The sequence below is a fragment of the Terrapene carolina genome, unplaced genomic scaffold (genome assembly GCF_002925995.2).
Source record: "Terrapene carolina triunguis isolate 2854851 unplaced genomic scaffold, T_m_triunguis-2.0 Scaffold131, whole genome shotgun sequence".
Classification (NCBI taxonomy): Eukaryota; Metazoa; Chordata; order Testudines; family Emydidae; genus Terrapene; species Terrapene triunguis.
Window position 1 is genome coordinate 19,764,225 of NW_020664482.1, and position 17,620 is coordinate 19,781,844.

General features: G+C 39.5%; 1 protein-coding gene across 2 annotated transcripts in view; it reads left to right on the forward strand.

Moving 5' to 3' along the window:
- Positions 1-17,620, forward strand: part of ABCB7 (ATP binding cassette subfamily B member 7) — a 77,034-nt gene that overhangs the window by 50,597 nt on the left and 8,817 nt on the right. For both annotated transcript variants that reach the window (XR_002907705.1, XM_024192886.1), the window contains exons 10-15: positions 2,932-3,089; positions 3,654-3,817; positions 3,984-4,113; positions 4,587-4,758; positions 12,438-12,541; positions 15,024-15,131. Coding sequence is in view for 1 of the 2 variants with exons in the window: in XM_024192886.1 (XP_024048654.1) it covers positions 2,932-3,089; positions 3,654-3,817; positions 3,984-4,113; positions 4,587-4,758; positions 12,438-12,541; positions 15,024-15,131 (836 nt within the window). In the remaining variant the exon portion in view is untranslated. The remainder of the gene's footprint in view (positions 1-2,931; positions 3,090-3,653; positions 3,818-3,983; positions 4,114-4,586; positions 4,759-12,437; positions 12,542-15,023; positions 15,132-17,620) is intronic.

Sequence of the window (17,620 nt, forward strand, 5' to 3'; positions counted from 1 at the left end):
AACCTCCATTCATTATTACAAAATCCACAGACCAGGGCTTTGGAGCTGTGCTCCGGCTCCGCTCCAGCTCCAGGCGAAAACCTGCAGCTCTGGAGCTGCTCCATGCTCCAGCTCCGGGCCCTGCTCTAAAGCCCTTCCACAGACAGTGATGGTTCTGAGATCTGTAGTTGGAAAAGTAACGCATGTTGAATGTACTGTCTTTTCTAGGGATTCTGGGTTTCTCTAGGATATGTAAGTTCATGGAAAGACCTGGGCATAATGGTGACCTATTACAGATAAGTTTTTGCACCCATCAGTTGCTCATCTGTTCTCATTCATTCTGAGATGATACTAGGGCTATGTATACACTACCACTTATGTCACTCGGGTATGAATAGGCCACCTCCCTCAGTTTCTCCTACCAACATAACTACCCCCCCTTGTTGTGGGTGGATTAATTAAGTCGATGGGAGAGCTCTCTCCCGTCAGCTTAGAGCGGATAGGCATAGCCTAGCACTGTGTTTGAGAAGCCCTTCTCTGGAGGTAGATCCTATACCTGATAGAACTGTCTAGAGTTATTTAGTGTTATGGCACATGCTGGTAACTATTAGTTGTGGATTGCCACGGGCACGCAGGGGTGAAAGAAAATGCAGGCCTGTTATTTACCAGGCTGCACGTGGCAATAGACTATATTGGTAAGGGATGCAAGGAGAGTATGGGTCACAATGCAAACTGCAGACACACACACACACACACACACACACAACTAAAATTAATCAATTTAAAGTTTTATTGGGGATAATTACAAGGGGTAAGGGAGCAGCGTTTGATTAGCTAAGAGAATTAATGAAACTTAAAACACACAATGACTAAAATATCTACTAACAATATTTATAAACAAAGATGCATCAATTAGTAATAACTGATACTTACAAATACAAACCAACGCATAATGACCGGCAAACGTAGAAACTCTGTTTGAAACACGTGAGCTGAGAGAGAGGCTTCGAGGTGATCAGGCTCGGTTACGGGTGTACACAGGATACACAGGATTCGTTTTTCTTTCTCCTCTCCCTGCCTGCCATGGCAGGCAGCCCATAAAGTACCAACTATGACATCATAGTAGTGTCATAGGGGACGGGGCCCAAAACCTGTTTGTGTTCGTTTCTGATTGGCACAAGCAAAGTTTACACCAAGTAGGGGAGCAGGTGCCTCAAAGTCTGGCTTCGCCCCCAAAAGGTGAGGAAATGCATATTGCTTTAGAATGCGTGCAACACTGAATGACAAAAGAAGAGGCCAGGGCAATACCGGTATGGGCAAGTTTTACAGGATGCAGACAGGAACTCATCTCAACATTAGTCTAAAGAATCTGACATTTAGATAGGAAAAGATTTAGTAGGAAACATAACTTAGCAGTACACTTGTAAATTTTGCCTTTCATAGTATGTACTGAAGAATTACAAAAATATGACTATTGTATTTATTGATGCATGTGGCTTTTTGCTGGGCATTTTGTTTTGTTACTGAAAATATTTTTTAAAAGGGGAAAATCCTTTCTGTTAGGTTGACTTGTCCATCCCCTACCCATGCAAGATTGTTTCCCTACACTATGTACTGTACTCTAGTACTTTGTCTTATCTAGTTTTAAATGACCACTAGTCTCAGAAGGCTATTCCCCAATCTAAGAGAAACCCAGTACGGAAATGTTTCTACATATTTTATCTTTCTTTACTCATTTCCATCCCTCACACTAAACAATACCTCTTCCATCTCAGATAAGATGGAATAACCATTAAATACTTGTAGACTAACATGGCAGCAGAATGACCCCATTTGGTCATTATTTTAGTTAAGCGGAACTAAAATATCTCCGGCATTACAAAGCACCAGAATGATGGGGTAAGCAAAGATTTCTCTTGACATGGGAATCCTTGGGTGGCAAACGCTGGCATATCTTTGTCTGTTTGCCTGCCCTTCTTCCCACACATAAGGGATATGCCAGAGGAAGGGAGGCAGTGTAGTGGAGTGCACAGCATTGTGACAGATCCTTGGCTGGTGCAGTGTCTGGCTATTGTAACCAGTGTAATGTAGGCCAGCTCCCAGCTGGCCTAAAAACAGGGGAGTGGAGAAGTGGCTTGGAGCCCTTTCCTGCCCATTCTCCTTGGCCGAGTGTAAATTCAGAACATCTGAAGATTGACCACTTCTTAGTTTTTCCTCCCAGGTCAGGCCTGTCTGTCTTTTTGGCTGTTCTTTGAATATCTTCCTGCTCAATGTATTTGGTACTGAGTTCTTCATAGTGTCACACAGTATCCTAGGTGTGGTCTCACCAGAGCCACATAGAAAATTAATGTTCCCTCTCTGGTCCATGAAATGATGCCCCTATATCTAGGTTCCATTGGTTGTTTCTTATCTATATTTCTAAGGTCTTTTAGAACCCATTGAAAAGAGAGAAACAGTGGGGTTTGCAACATCTCCCGGTCTAGAATTTTCTGTGATTTTATAACTATGCTATTTGCCTCTTTTTCCAAATAATGTAATATCTTAATGAAATCAGCATAAGTGACGACTGTGGCACTTCACTGGACAAACTGTGCTCCTCCAAGAATGACCTTTCTTTTGTGTTGTTAAACAGTTGTGTCCTATTGTAAATGTGGTACACCTCTACCCTGATATAACGCTGTCCTCGGGAACCAAAAAATCTTACCGCGTTATAGGTGAAACCGCGTTATATCGAACTTGCTTTGATCTGCCAGAGTGCGCAGCTCCGCCCCCCGGAGCACGGCTTTACCGCATTATATCCGAATTCGTGTTATATCGGGTTGCGTTATATCGGGGTAGAGGTGTATAGCACAGACTATGCTGGATTTCACACTGACAGCCCTAAAATATATATGTGCCATGCTGGTAAAATATTTAACATAAATGCTGTCTCTCCCCTATCTTTATTTTAAGGGAACTTGACAGTTGGGGATCTGGTAATGGTGAATGGACTGCTATTCCAGCTTTCTCTACCACTTAACTTCCTGGGAACAGTGTACAGAGAGACTAGGCAAGCTCTCATAGATATGAACACCTTGTTTACGCTGCTTAGCGTAGACACAAGAATTAAAGTAAGTAATTTAGAAAGTACTTTAAAAAAAAGTTACCAAGTACTTCAGCATTAATAGGGTATTTTTTTCCTGGCAATGTTCTCACTTCATCCTCTGTTACCTTTCAGAGCTAATTTCTATTTTACAAGGAGATGCTGTGTAAGAAAGCTCTGTTCATTCTATGTGTTAAATGCAGTTAGTAGAATAGCTTTTGCTTTTAACTTGCAGAGCCTTTTAGTAAGAGAGAATGTTATTTCACAGAGAAGCTGTCTTGGTATTGAGATTTTTTTATTTTAGTGTTTGCACCATGCTCTTAAGTCTTTTAGTTGTAATTAATGATGCAGAATTTATTATGCCAAAAAGCTACCTAGAAGCTGAATGATCAGAAGGGAAATTTTTGACCTTCGGGGAGGAGAGGAATGAAACACAATCTTCACATGTATGGCTGAAATAAATCATTTTTAACTGGTTAAAGCTAAAGCATCTGCTTTTCACTTTTTGAATTAGGAAATTGACTGTTAAGCTTGTTGAGCTGTTTGAAATACATTCTGAGCAGTGTGTAAAGTGGCACTCTTTTTTTAATAGGACAAAGAGCTGGCTCCACCGCTGCACATCACACCACAGACTGCTACCATCGCCTTTGATAACGTGTATTTTGAATACCTTGAGGGGCAGAAAGTCCTTAATGGAGTGTCTTTTGAAGTCCCTGCAGGAAAGAAAGTGGCCATTGTAGGAGGTAGTGGGTCAGGGTGGGTAAATGGACTGTGCCAAATTCTGCATCATTGATTAGAGTTTGAAAATATGATTTTATTCTGCTTTGGCAATTTTTTTTTCTGTGATACTTTTATATTGATTGAGCTTTACAAATGCTAAACTAAAATTTAACCTTCATTTCAACCCTTCTCTCAATTTTAGAAAAAGCACAATAGTAAGATTACTATTCCGCTTCTTTGAACCCCAAAAAGGAAATATTTATGTTGCTGGTCAGAATATACAAGACATCAGCTTGGAAAGCCTGAGGAAGGCTATAGGCGTTGTACCTCAGGTATAGTGTTTTATAGTATCCCAGATGTCCTTGACAGTGTAATTTTTGATATTCAGAAGCTCTGGTTCAAATGGAAGACAAGGTTTGCACAGTTGTGTTGTCAGGCTTAATTTGAAAGTTTCTGTTGCTTCAGTATTTCAGGAACCCTTGTAACTTTAATATTTGAAACATCAAGGAGATGTTACTACTGGAAATGAAGAGGTTTCTTGCATGATGTTTTACATAGTCATTAACACTTGTTGTGAGATGGTAAAACTAGAGCATGTATTATAAAGATCTTAATGATTTCACTCAAAATACATTTTATATCTGTTCAAGATATTGAAATATCCAATTACATTTTCCCAGAAACATTTTTCCCTTAAGGGCTCAGTGGAAGAGTATAAACTAATCTGTATTGATTTTTTTTTTCAACCTGCACCCATGAAGTATCAATCTTATTTTCATATTTAAAATACTCTTTACAATTGTAGGATGCTGTTCTATTCCACAACACCATCTACTACAACCTCTTATATGGTAATATTGGTGCATCAGCAGAAGAGGTGTATGCAGTAGCAAAGTTGGCAGGAATCCATGATGCTATTACCCGAATGCCCAATGGGTACAACACACAAGTTGGTGAACGAGGACTCAAGCTGTCAGGTAAATCCGTAAATATGTACATTCTTTGCACCATTTTTGCTAGCTCCAATCTGTGTGCACAGTTCACACATCACCCCGAGATGTCATTAATTTGAAGTTCTTAGCTGGCATGTAATAAGTGTAGAGTTAAATATAAATACCAGTGGCTCAAGACCTCTGTATTCTAGAAGGTATTTAAAGGAATATATTTTCAGGGAACATTAAGTAATGTCAGAATTACATAGACTTTTTTCCTTCTAGTGTGATGTGTGAGGGTAGTAGAAGAATGTGTATGAATAGAATTGGAATGTCTGATGTGTTTGGTTTGACGTTGTGTGTTGCTGCTTATGTTGTATTGTAGGTTTACACAAGTGTGTGTAGACCTTCCAAGTTTGGATTTTTAAATATAAATGTGCAGCTACTACTTTTTTTTTTTTTTTTTTTTTTTTTTTTTTTTTTTTTTTTTTTTTTTTGAGAGTGCTGTTATGAAGTATGTTGGTACAGTATATTGGAAATTGATCCTTTTCATAGTAAAAGGGATTTTATAATTTTATGGTAACTTGCTATTTTGAATTTGAGATAAATTAATACATAACCTTAACTGACAGAATGCAATGTGTATTGGCGATATAACACACCTAATACAAAACCTAAAAAGCAAGGAAATAAAAAGTTAACATACCCTGTGCAGCTCCACCCAGAGACACACACCTCACCCAGCAGCACAACCACCATACACATACCAGAGAATGTACCACAACCTTAACTCTGTAGGGATGCCAGCCTTTCAGCATCACCCTGCCAAAATTTCACTTATCACCTCCATACCACATTCAGACCTGACTATCTCCTCTCGCTTCCCACCACTGCCCCTTCTGTACAGTTCTGTAAAATTACACATATGCATGTTTGAGGAAAGGAGGGGTGGAAGGCTGGCATCCTTACTAGGACAGAGTTAAGTGGGTGATAGCGAGTGATAGATGACTGACTGCATGGCAGTTGGGAAATGTCTGGATGCCTTACCTTGTTTATTTGTAGGGCTTTTGGGGTGGGTGGATGTGGGGTTTTAAGATGTAGAATTTTGTGTTTTTTATTGGTGTGTTTGTGCATGCGTACATGTTTTTCATTGAGTGTTTCAACCTTAGCCATCTTTTAAACCTAAAGTTTTGTTTGGAAATAAGCTGTTAGATTTGTGCTCAAGACATTGTCAACATTATTAACCTATGAATTGTATATGTTGAATAATGCAAAACTGAAATCCATGTTTATCTTGCGGGATGAAACAATCATAACAAAAGAATAAATGTTGCATTTTACGTAGTAGTCTGTATTCTTATGATGCTTACAAATGTTTTATAATAGATAGCTGCGTGAAAGTGGAATGTGGTAGCGATATCATGAAGTACTCCCCGCTTATTCTGCTAATGGAATTGATTTTCCTTGTTGGTGGATATTCTGGAAAGTGCAAGGTGTGGTGATGACAAAACTCATAGGTGCCTGAATCCATTTTCTGTTATAGGTTTCAAAGATGTAAGGCAACATCTGCTTCTGACCAAATCCATATGCCAATGTATGCAACAGTGTGTGCATTGTTCTTAAGGTGCATGTTGAAAGAAAATTACTTATCTATTCATAGCCATATTATCATCTCAGTAATCTAAAAGTTCCCAAAGAAAGAAGTGCTTTTGTCCATGACTAAAAGCCACTTGATGAAGTTTAAACTTCTCATATATTTTGTTTAAACTTTAAAGTTAATATCTGAAAACTGGCATATTTGAACATTTGCCTTATTTCACAAGGGAGGGTTTTGTTCCCTCTAATGAAGGAACTTCATTAGAATAACGTGAAAGTGTGGGGCATTACTGGAGAGGTGTAGAGAAGTAGGTTATCAGAAAAGAGTGATTGCATGACATGGAGGCTGTGTGCATAGATGGTTGGGGAGGGCATTCTAGGTGCAGGAGAAAGCACGAAGGCATTTGTGGACACTTGAAGGGAAGCAGGATATGTATAGCCCAAGGGCTGAGTGAGGGAGTAGAGGAAGATGAGATATAAGCGAGACAGAATGATGTAGAACCTAGCAGATAGGGATAAAAACATTTTGGCCAGTAACATTGTGTATGACTTGCAGGATGCAAGCTTGCTATATTCTTACACTGTTTTCTCCAATACTGTTAATATCTCAAACCTTGTAACTTCAAACGATGGCCCCACCATCAGAAATGCCTGTTGTAAAATCAAATTTTGTGTCTTGAAAGACACTTCTCCCATTAGTTATGGGGAGAAGTTCTTGCCTTTCTGACCTTGAGACTCTTGGGCAGAAGCCTTTATGAAAGTTGAGGAAACATTTACGCCATTTTACACTTTGCACTATCACCATGGTGATCTTGACTACACACACAACACAGGTTTTTTGTGGAAGAAGCACTTAAATTGCGGTGAAAAAATGCAATTTAAAAATTATTATTATTTGGTCTTTGGTGTTCGAAAAATCATGTATCAATAAAAATCAGAGTGATTTGAATTTACTAGTTGGCAAAGAAGCAGTTGAGGATGTGCCTTTGACATTGGAGTGAACAGCAGCTCCAATCATAGAATCGTAGGACTGGAAGGGACCTTGAGAGGTCATCTAGTCCAGTCTCCTGCACTCAAGGCAGGACTAAGTATTATCTTGACCATCCTTGACAAGTGTTTGTGTAACCTGCTCTTAAAAATCTCCAATGATGGAGATTCCACAACCTCCAATTTATTCCAGTGCTTAACCACCCTGACAGTTAAGAAGTTTTTCCTAATGTCCAACCTAAACTGCCCTAGCTGCAATTTAAACCCCTTGCTTCTTATCCTATCCTCAGAAGTTAAGAACAATAATTTTTCTCCCTCCTCCTTGTAGCAGCTTTTTATCATGTCCCCTCTGTCGTCTCTTCTCCAGACTAAACAAACCCAATTTTTTCACTCTTCCCTCATACGTCATATTTTTCTCGACCTTTAATCATTTTGTTGCTCTTCTCCGGACTTTCTCCAATTTGTCCACATCTTTCCTGAAATGTGGTGCCCAGAACTGGACACAGTACTCCAGTTGAAGCCTAATCAGCGCAGAGTAGAGCAGAAGAATTACTTCTCGTGTCTTGCTTACAACACTCCTGCTAATACAGCCCAGAATGATGTTCACTGTTTTTGCAAGTGTTACACTGTTGACTTATATTTAGCTTGTGATTCACTGATCCCCAGATTCCTTTCCGCAGTGCTCCTTCCTAGGCAGTCATTTCCCATTTTGTATGTGTGCAACTGATGGTCCCTTCCTAAGTGGAGTACTTTTGCATTTGTCCTTATTGACTTCCATCCTATTTACTTCAGTTCAAACCATTTCTCCAGTTTGTCCAGATCATTTTGAATTTTAATTCTATCCTCCAAAGCACTTGCAACCCCTCAGAGCTTGTGCAAACTTTATAACTGTACTCTCTATGCCATTATCTAAATCATTGATGAAGATATTGAACAGAACCGAACCCAGAACTGATCCCTGTCCGACCCCTCTCAATATCCCTTTCCATCTTGACTGTGAACCACTGATGATTACTCTCTGGGAACGGTTTTCCAACCAGTTATGCACCCCACCTTATGGTAGCTCCATCTAGGTTGTATTTCCCTAGTTCCGTTTCCCTACTCATTTACTTCTGACACTAAATTAGGTGAGTATTAGAAAGTGGATAGTAGTCGTTAACATCTATCATAACTTTTACATATGATCAAGGTGCCAGGGAGGCTTAAGCCAATACTTTCAGAAATACCCACTAATTTTGGGTGTTTCAAATGGCACATTGAATTGAACTCTATTGAAGTTGTGTGTGTTCAGCACCTTTCGGGGCCCAACATCTCTCAAATTGGAATCCTTAAAGAGAGGCATTTGAAAATTAGTTGACAATTTTGGGCTTTAATGTTTCAAACTCTCTTTCATCTGGATTCTGATATAACATGTTTTACTAGTTAGAGCTACATTTTCAGTGTTAATGAAAGTTGTGAAGCCAAACTCCATCTATTGTGCTGCAAACCCCTTGTTTGTTTAATGGACTTGATACACCTTGTCACTAGTTCACTTTTATAGATAAACCTCTGACTTTACGAAGTAGCTCCATTTGAGTACTATCAATGTGATAATGACTTTGAAGTTTCATATTTTTCTGGAATTGTGAAATGGAAACTAGACCCGCTTCCCCAAATGCTTATCTGATTTAGTTCATTAAAGCTTAAAACAATAAGTTCAGCCTCACATTTCCTGAGGGAAAATACTCAATCCTTTCCCGGGAGGTTTTCCCCCCCAAAGCATTCTAGTAGAGGGAACAAGGGAAAACTAGGGGGAAGACAGTGAGTACACTCTGTATTTTAAGTGGGCTGCATTGAAATCCACATTTTTCATTTTAACAATGGGAGAAGCTGAGTTTGAGGGGCCACTGTTCATAAACAGAGGATGTTTCAGTAAAAGAAAGGTAGGCTACCCTACTGGTGATATTAAAAATTAAGCTTCGGTGGAGGAGAGAGAGAAATAATGGACTTCCAGATGGAAAATGTGTGGCAGCATTTTTCATTAGAAATCTGGGGAAATGTAATTATGAGCCCTCATTCTCATAGATGTTCATCCTGTGGAGTGGAGCGCACGGTTAGAATTCTGTATGCAAATGGCTTACTTGCTGTAGTAAAAGATCCTTTTGTTCAAGTAATCCAGTGGTGATCATTGTAAAATTGTGGGATGTAAATTGTAGCAAGCCAACAGCGCACTTAGAGAGTTTAAAACTTTTTTAAAATCGGTAATTAAGTAGCCTGTGCTTAATGTGGGCAACATTCAGTCAAGTCAGTGAATTGACATCTCTCTAGTGTCAGTAAATTAGCTTTAACAAGAAGAAATATCTATCTGTTGTATGTATGTGTCTATAGATTTTAATGTGATGAAGGAAACATTACAAATATTGCATGATGATTCTCCTCACTTGTGTAATACTGAAATAAAAGGTGCAGTGGGGAAGAGTGTTTGTTAAAATGGAAACTTCTATATTCATTAAATGCAATGAGTAAAATGCTTAATGGACAGTAAACATTGTAAAATTAACTGTTTACATAGAGAGTGAACAACAAATATCAAAACAGTTTTAGCCTATGCAGGCAATATAAATTTAAATTTAAATTTTAAATATTGATATAAACGTGGCTTTTATTTGTCTACAGTATTAAGCATTGCAAATACAAAAGCATTTAAAAATATTCACTGAACACTGCTTTGTTGGATTGTGCATAAAGAAAAACATGAAGCAACTGAATATGCTGCAAACCGGCTGCATAAGAGAAGGCCACCGATTATGGGATCACTGCATGTTTTTCAATCACAGGTTCTAGCAAACAGTGATATTCTTCATACTAGATATTTCTTAAAAGAGAGAAGTAAAAATAACATCTTGGGAAAATAGTGCAACTTCGGTTTATTGCTCAGTTTAACCACATTCTTATATACATAGATTACACAATAAATAAGGGTTATATCAACACGAGATGGTGGGTCTGATGGGATCCCTGGGGTGCAGCCTGGGACTGTGGGACCACTGTTCCCCCTTAACTCTCTCCAGCCTGGGCTGTCTTTCACAATGCCTGGCTAGTGACAAGCAGCAAGCCCCTCCAGGAGCTGTGATCGCTCACCACACCAGCATGTGGAGCCCCACACACCCAGCTAGATTTCATGAATGCTCCCAGAGCCACTCATAAATCACACAGAGAGAGGCACCAGAGCCAAATCCTCCCAGCACTGTACCCCAGGAATATACCGTCTTGCACTGCTCAAGACGAGCAGTGCAAATTTATTAATTGGTTCATCACTTCATCAATGGAAAGTGGATATACACCAGCCTTTGCAAAACCTGAGCAGATTTGCCACACGCTTCATACAAATGCACCGGTGAAGATATACAATAAAACAAATGTATTGATTACAAAAAACAGATTTTAAGTGATTATAAGAGAGAGGCAAAAATCAGAGTTAGTTACCATAAGAAGTAAAATATAAGCACGCAGTCTAAACTCTCAACCTTATTAGACTGGGTAACAACTAGACAAAGCAGTTTTTCTCACCCCACTGGATATTGCAGTCCTTAATATACAGATTTGTCCCTTAAATCTGGGCCAGTCCCCTCAGTTGGAGTCTTCAGAGTGTCCTCGTTGCTTGCAGCATAGGTGGGTGAAGGAGAAAAGGTCCAGTATGAGCCCCCTGTGTTTGGTTTTATACCCTCAGTCCATGTGCTTGGAAAACACAAGTCCAGGCATGTCTGGGTGACATTGCTGAGTCTCCAGGCAAGGCTGAGCAATTCCCCTAGTGTGGGCCCCATGCAGGTGAGTCATTGCATTGTAGCTCCCTTGCTGGACAATGGTTGTTGATGGGTTGATTGACACCCCGCCTGGGTGTTGGTTACTTTCCTTGCTGTTGCCTCTGGGGAGCTAATATCTGGCTGATTCCCCAACTTACAGCATGTTTTAGTGACCACCATACAACACAATTCTCATAACTTCACATGCACCAATGATACACATATATGGATAGAGAAATGACTTTCAGCAGATCATAACCTTTCCCCTGATACCTTACAAGGCATGCTTTATATGTAAGATCACGATTATATAAAAATGGAGAATATGGGGGTTCCAGGACACTCCCCCAAGACATAGAATGTCACAGTGGGGATTAGTGAACAACAGAACCACAAGGTAGAAAAAAAGGGTGCTTAGGGGATCATTTATTGGGGGGTGTTAGGTGTTGTGTTTGCAAGAACTTGAGGCTGCTGCAGTCAGTTTAAGAATCATGTTTACATAACCATATTGGATTTTTAGGGAGCACCTGAGTAAAGGCAAATAGTGGAAGGCTAGCCGGAAGTGAGTTGTGAGAGAGATTTGGTCGCAGCATGTAATGTTGCATGGCTCATGTGATGATGGAGGCTATTTTAGGCATGGAATATTGTATATGAGCGTATAGTCCTGAGTCAGAAGCAGCATGAAACCAATTCAGTATCCTACAAACTGGAATCAAAAGATTGAGGTCTATTCCTGGCTCTGCTACTGACCTGTCTGATCTTGCACTAGTCACTTTGCCTCTCTGTATCTGTTTCCCCATCTGCAAAATGGGAATAATGATTCTTAGCTTCCTTTTTAATGCTCTTTGAAGATCTGTACTTGAAATAAAAAGAGCTATGTAAGAGCTAAGTATTATTTCAAAGTACCGCTGGGCACTCTTTTTACACTTGAGCACTTTGTTGCCCCCACTAAATTGTGTTTGGAAGGTTACTTTCTGTCCAGCTTTAACACTGATTTCAAAATTGAAATCAGTTTTACATTTGACTAATACTTCTGGTGTCACTATTCAGAAAATGGCTGCTGGTGGCAGCCAGAAGCGTAGTAATTCCAATTGTCATTTCAACCTCAAATGGACTTTACTCCCATGTGAAAATTATCAGGTAAGCTTCAAGATTCTGCTGAGCAAAATGGGTGGAGGTTTCTTGTAATGTGGCTGTAATCCCTCTCTTTTTATATGAAATGTTTGCATGGCAAAGACGAATGAAAAAGGACTTCAGATGTATCTTATTTGTAGGTCTCTCTCTCTATCACAGGTGTTAGAATACCATGCCATGGTGATCAAGGCAAAAATAACCTTTTTTTCCTTCTCTGTTGCTCAGGAGGGGAAAAGCAAAGAGTTGCTATTGCCAGAGCCATCTTAAAGAATCCTCCTATTATTCTCTACGATGAAGCCACATCATCTTTAGATTCAATTACAGAAGAGGTAAATTAGGATTAAAGCATCTAAAGCCTTTTCAGCTGCATTCTGTCCAACTTTGCTGGCCCTCCAACCTCCTCCCAGAAGAGTTTTTGTCATGTTTGCTTTTTGTCTAGCTACTCAAATGCCATTCTTTAGTACTGTCAATGAGAAGAGTAAAGAATCTTTCCCCAAAGGCCAAAAGTTGAGACACTAAAATTATGTCTACACTGAGATAAAAAACCCATGGCACTGCTCTCAGAGCCCAGGTCAGCTGACTCTTGCCCGGGCTCGCGGGGCTATAAAATTGCAGTGTAGACATTTGGCCTGGGGCTGAAGCCTGGTCTCTGAGACCCACCCCCATCGCACAGTCTGAGAGCCTGGGCTCCACCCCAAGCCCAAACTCTGCACTGCAATTTTATAGCCTCATGAGCCTGCGCCCTGCAGAACCCAAGTCAGCTGACCCAGCCAGCCGTAGCCATGTCACAGGTCTCTTATTGCAGCATAGATGTACCTTGAGATTCCCAACCTACACTGAGCCAGAGCCAGCAATGTCAGGTCCACATCTGAACTACTGTCCTGTTTTACAGCACGACATCCTGTTGCAGCAGTAAACCCACATCATTTGAAAGTGTTGCAGTTGCTAATGCACTCATGGTGTATGAAGCCTACAGTCCACTTTAAATAGAGGAATTTGGGTGTTATTTAATATTCATTACAATAGAAGTAATTTAAATGATTGTGACATAATGCAAAGTAGAAAACCTTTCATTCGTTGTGGAGCATCGTACTGAGATGCAAGTCAGGTATGCATAACCTACACTGCTGGTATTAATTTATATTCATTTCAGAGGAAGGGCTGTGAAATATGAGAATATTGTGACACAGATGTCATGACACTACCACAGCAACTGCATCAGACTTCATAACCACATCTTTGTACTAAATACAAAAATCTCAGCAGTAACAGTAATTTCATGAACTAATCGCATTTTCTAAAACTAGAGCTAAAAGAATGCTGTTTGCAAATTGTTTCCACTTGTGTAGATTATTTGGCATACTTTGACCGCCGCTCACTAGATTGCGCTTATTTTACAGACATAGGGAAGTCATTTAATGTACACTTGGTACATGCTTATGGTGTATAATATAAATAATCCCCCTGTCTGAAGTAAACCACTTCCCTGGACTTGTGTTTTTATCATTTGTGACAAAGATTTCTGAAGAGTACTACTTTTTTTCCCTCTCATTTTGCTATATTTATTGCAAGGTTGCCAAACAAAGCTGAATGTTTGCACAACACAGCTGCACTTTAAAGGCAGCAAATAAAAATGAGTTCTTTCCAGAAATGTATATCTTGTAATCACAATGTTTTCTGACAGAGGCTAGCTTTATTTAAAGAAAACAAAATGCATATCCCAGCTTGGGTAGCAGTTACCCTAAGCGAACTTGTGTATGTCTACACTGTGGTAAAACACCCAGGGCACCTACTCTCAAACCCATAGTCAGCTGACCTGGGCTATCTGTGGCCATGCTGCAGGTCTTTTATTACATTGTAGACATAGCTTTAAATCACACTTCTGCATCTGAGGTATTGCAGCTCATGAAGGTGGAAAAGGAAACGCTGCTTCTGACTTGATGGGGATGGCTGTAGATAGTAAATATTTCCTTGGGCTATTGTGGTTTTGGGGATATTTGTGTTCCTTGTTGACACAGGCCAGGGTTTACATTTAAAATTTAGGTCATTGTAGCTACTTCAGCCACGGTGTGAAAAATCCACACCCCGGATCGACGTAGCTATGTTGACCTAACCCCGGGAGACGCAGCTATGTCAATTAAGAATATTTCTTCCAACCTAATACTTCTGTCAACCTAACTACCATAATTTGGGGAGATGGTGTTCCTACACCAATGGAAAATCCCCTTTCATCAGCACAGGCTACAAATATGTGGCAGCAAGTATCACGGGGTAGCCTGGGCATAAGCTTTCGTGGGTAAAAAAACCCTCACTTCTTCAGATGTAAGCAGGTTATGCGAACATGGCTCCCGTGGCATAGTTATACCGGTATAATCTCCATAGTGTAGACATACCCACAGTCTTGGCTGTTCTTTAATTTTTGTTGATTTGGAGAGTAAAACACTATACCTGCAACATGCCACAGCAATCAGCACTGTTTCTTGTACAGTCAAACTACAAACGTTTTTTTTGAAGGTGAGCAAACAGTTCCCTTCCTCTATCCCCTTGAGATGTTTAAATTTCATAGAGAAGTGTAACCTCCCTTGGCTTTCCTTCACACTGCGAAGCTCCACTTTGAGGACTTTCACAGAGCTACTGATGTCTTATTCTAGGCGTTGTGTTGCTTCTTCCATAAATAGTTCCAGCTATTTTTCAATTTGGGGCTTTGAAGACATTCTTCAGCATTCATTAAAACTTCGTTTGACATGTTACACAATCTGATTTTATTTCCTCTTAAATGTATATATATAGATGTACATTTTTAATTTGCAGAACATTCTCAGTGCCATGAGGGACCTGGTAAAGCACAGAACAACTGTTTTCATTGCACACAGATTGTCAACAGTAGTTGATGCAGATGAAATCCTTGTCCTGGATCAGGTGAGAGACTATATCACCCTCTGTAATTCAACTTTGACATGATGTGAATGTTTTAGTGACTCTGTGTGTGTGTGTGTGTGTGTGTGTGTGTGTGTGTGTTTGAAATCTACAAACTATTTCTGAGTATACAGAACTGAACTGCCTTTGTCAGAAATTAACCATGTCTGAAAAATCTACCCCAAGTTTCTCTTACATAGTCATTTTTCTTGCAACAAATACAACTTATTAATGGTAGAAATTTAGTGTATCTGTACATATGAATGCCTAGTTTTTATATGTTGTAGTGCGCTTGTATAATACTTTTAACTACATGTAGTTACTAGTGTTTTAAGTGGATTACTGTAAATCCGATTCACTGGGCAATGTGGTGTTGGTTTAAGGTGGTGTACAATTTACCTCTATTATGAATTCCTGTCATGTTGGATTCCTAATGTGTTCCCCCAATTTGTGTTTCATTTTCATCGCCCAATAAGAGTGGCCATTTTCCAGATACATCCCTGGTTTCTCATTTTCAATAGAAAAGAGAGCAGTGTGCGCTATGTTTCTGCAGATAAAATTGTTGCAGGATTGTTCAATCTAATTATGGTAGAAATCTGAGCACCACTCTATTGTGGCTGGTAGCTCTAGAAAATTGTAATTATTCCCTCTGTCTTTCTCTCCACCCCCAAAAAGAGACCCTTTCAATATTTGATTAATATCGCTGTTCAGCCGCCACCTCATACTCTGTCTGTTCTATGTTGTTCACCTTCCTCTCTGTTACAATCTGAGTAACAAAGTTAAAATGAGTGCCCCTAAAAATCACTAATAGCTTTTTTAAATTGATATCTCAGTAGATATTAGTGATTTAGCTTTAGTCTGCCAATTATGGATCTTCTTAAATTTACTAGTGTGCTGATCATCTATTTTATTTGCTATTTATATGCTTGAATCATTGAAATCTTCAGTGACTAAAATATTAAAACATATATATCTAGAAGAAAACAGACAGATATTTCTTTGGTATGTTAAATGATTGTGCTGGAATTTCTTAAACAAGAAACTTTTGAAGTGAGTTAATGGTATTTCTCAATATCATTGAGATTCAGATGGCAGGGTCAAAATTAGATAATGGAGTAAACTCACTTCCCACCTGTCTGCTGTTTGCTGCTTTTGCTAAACATTTAAATAGTATACATTCATGTGGCTCTACTTTTCTATAAAAAGTCATACCTAGCGCAACATTTAGTGTGGTTTATAACCATATGTAATGAGCCAATCCGTGAATTATATAACGTATCACAACACAGTAAGAGTGTGTTTTGTATTATAGTATAATTGTTGGATTTAAAAAGAAACACAATTAAACTAGTTCATTAGTGTTAGCTGAACAGCTGGGATGCTTAGGTTCATCAGTTGTCTTGCTTTTCCAAGCTCCTGCTTCAGTAGAGACTGAGTGATGTGCTCAGTCAGCCAACATGATGCATCACTCCCTGCTGGCAGACTGGTTCATGAAACATAGTTGACGCTTGTGTGCAGGGTACAATAATGGCAGCCAATTAAATAAGGATCAGGAAAGGAAAAGGAGCTGGAAAATTGTATAACCGTTTTGCTGCATGATGTAAATATTACATCACAGGGTTGAATATTTTCTCCTTATATTAATCAATAAAAGCTACAAACGTGTTATTTTGATTATTATGCAGTCTAATAAGTGAGCTTAGTTTTTGGAGCCACAGAGAGCACATGCATACTTAGTTGCCAATATAATTTTAGTGACTGAACTTTCTAACATAGGAACAACTGAGGCCTTAGCAAAACACAGAGGTTGCACCAATTTAACTTAAATCTGGTTTTAAATCAATTTGGTTTAATTGTGCAAATCCTTGTGTGGACATTCTTATTTTTGGTTTAAAAATGGCTTAATTCAGTTTAGCATAAATTTATTCCTAGTCAATTTAAACTAAGTCAAGATAAGGCAGATTTGGCATATGCACTAGTTCAATAATTATAATAAATCCTAACTCTCATATAGTGCTAAACCTATTTTAAGTTGTATCTCTAGTTTAAACTGGTAGTTTTTCATGTTGCCAAGCCGTGAACTTTGCCCAACTGAGACCTGAGATCTACACCTATTTTTTTATAACCCGGAGAAGATTGCAGTTCTTCGTCTTTAACATGGAGTGTGGCCTGAGTCCGTACATACAGTGCTCCCTCTATCTGAACCTGTCTCTGGGGATTTCACCTCCTTATTAAAGAGGAGGATTTCTGTGAGCTACACTGTGAAAGTGTCTGGCCCATGCTTTCGTCACCTTCATACTCTAGAGCAGCAGGTCTCAAACTGTGGCTCGGGACCCCAAAGTGGGTCGCAACCCCGTTTTAATGGGGTCGCCAGGGCTGGTGTTAACTTGCTTGGGCTTGAGCCGAAGCTCGAGCCCCACCACCCGGGGCCAAAACCCAGGGGCTTCAGTCCTGGGCAGCGGGGCTCAGGCTTTGGCTTCAGTCCTGGGCAG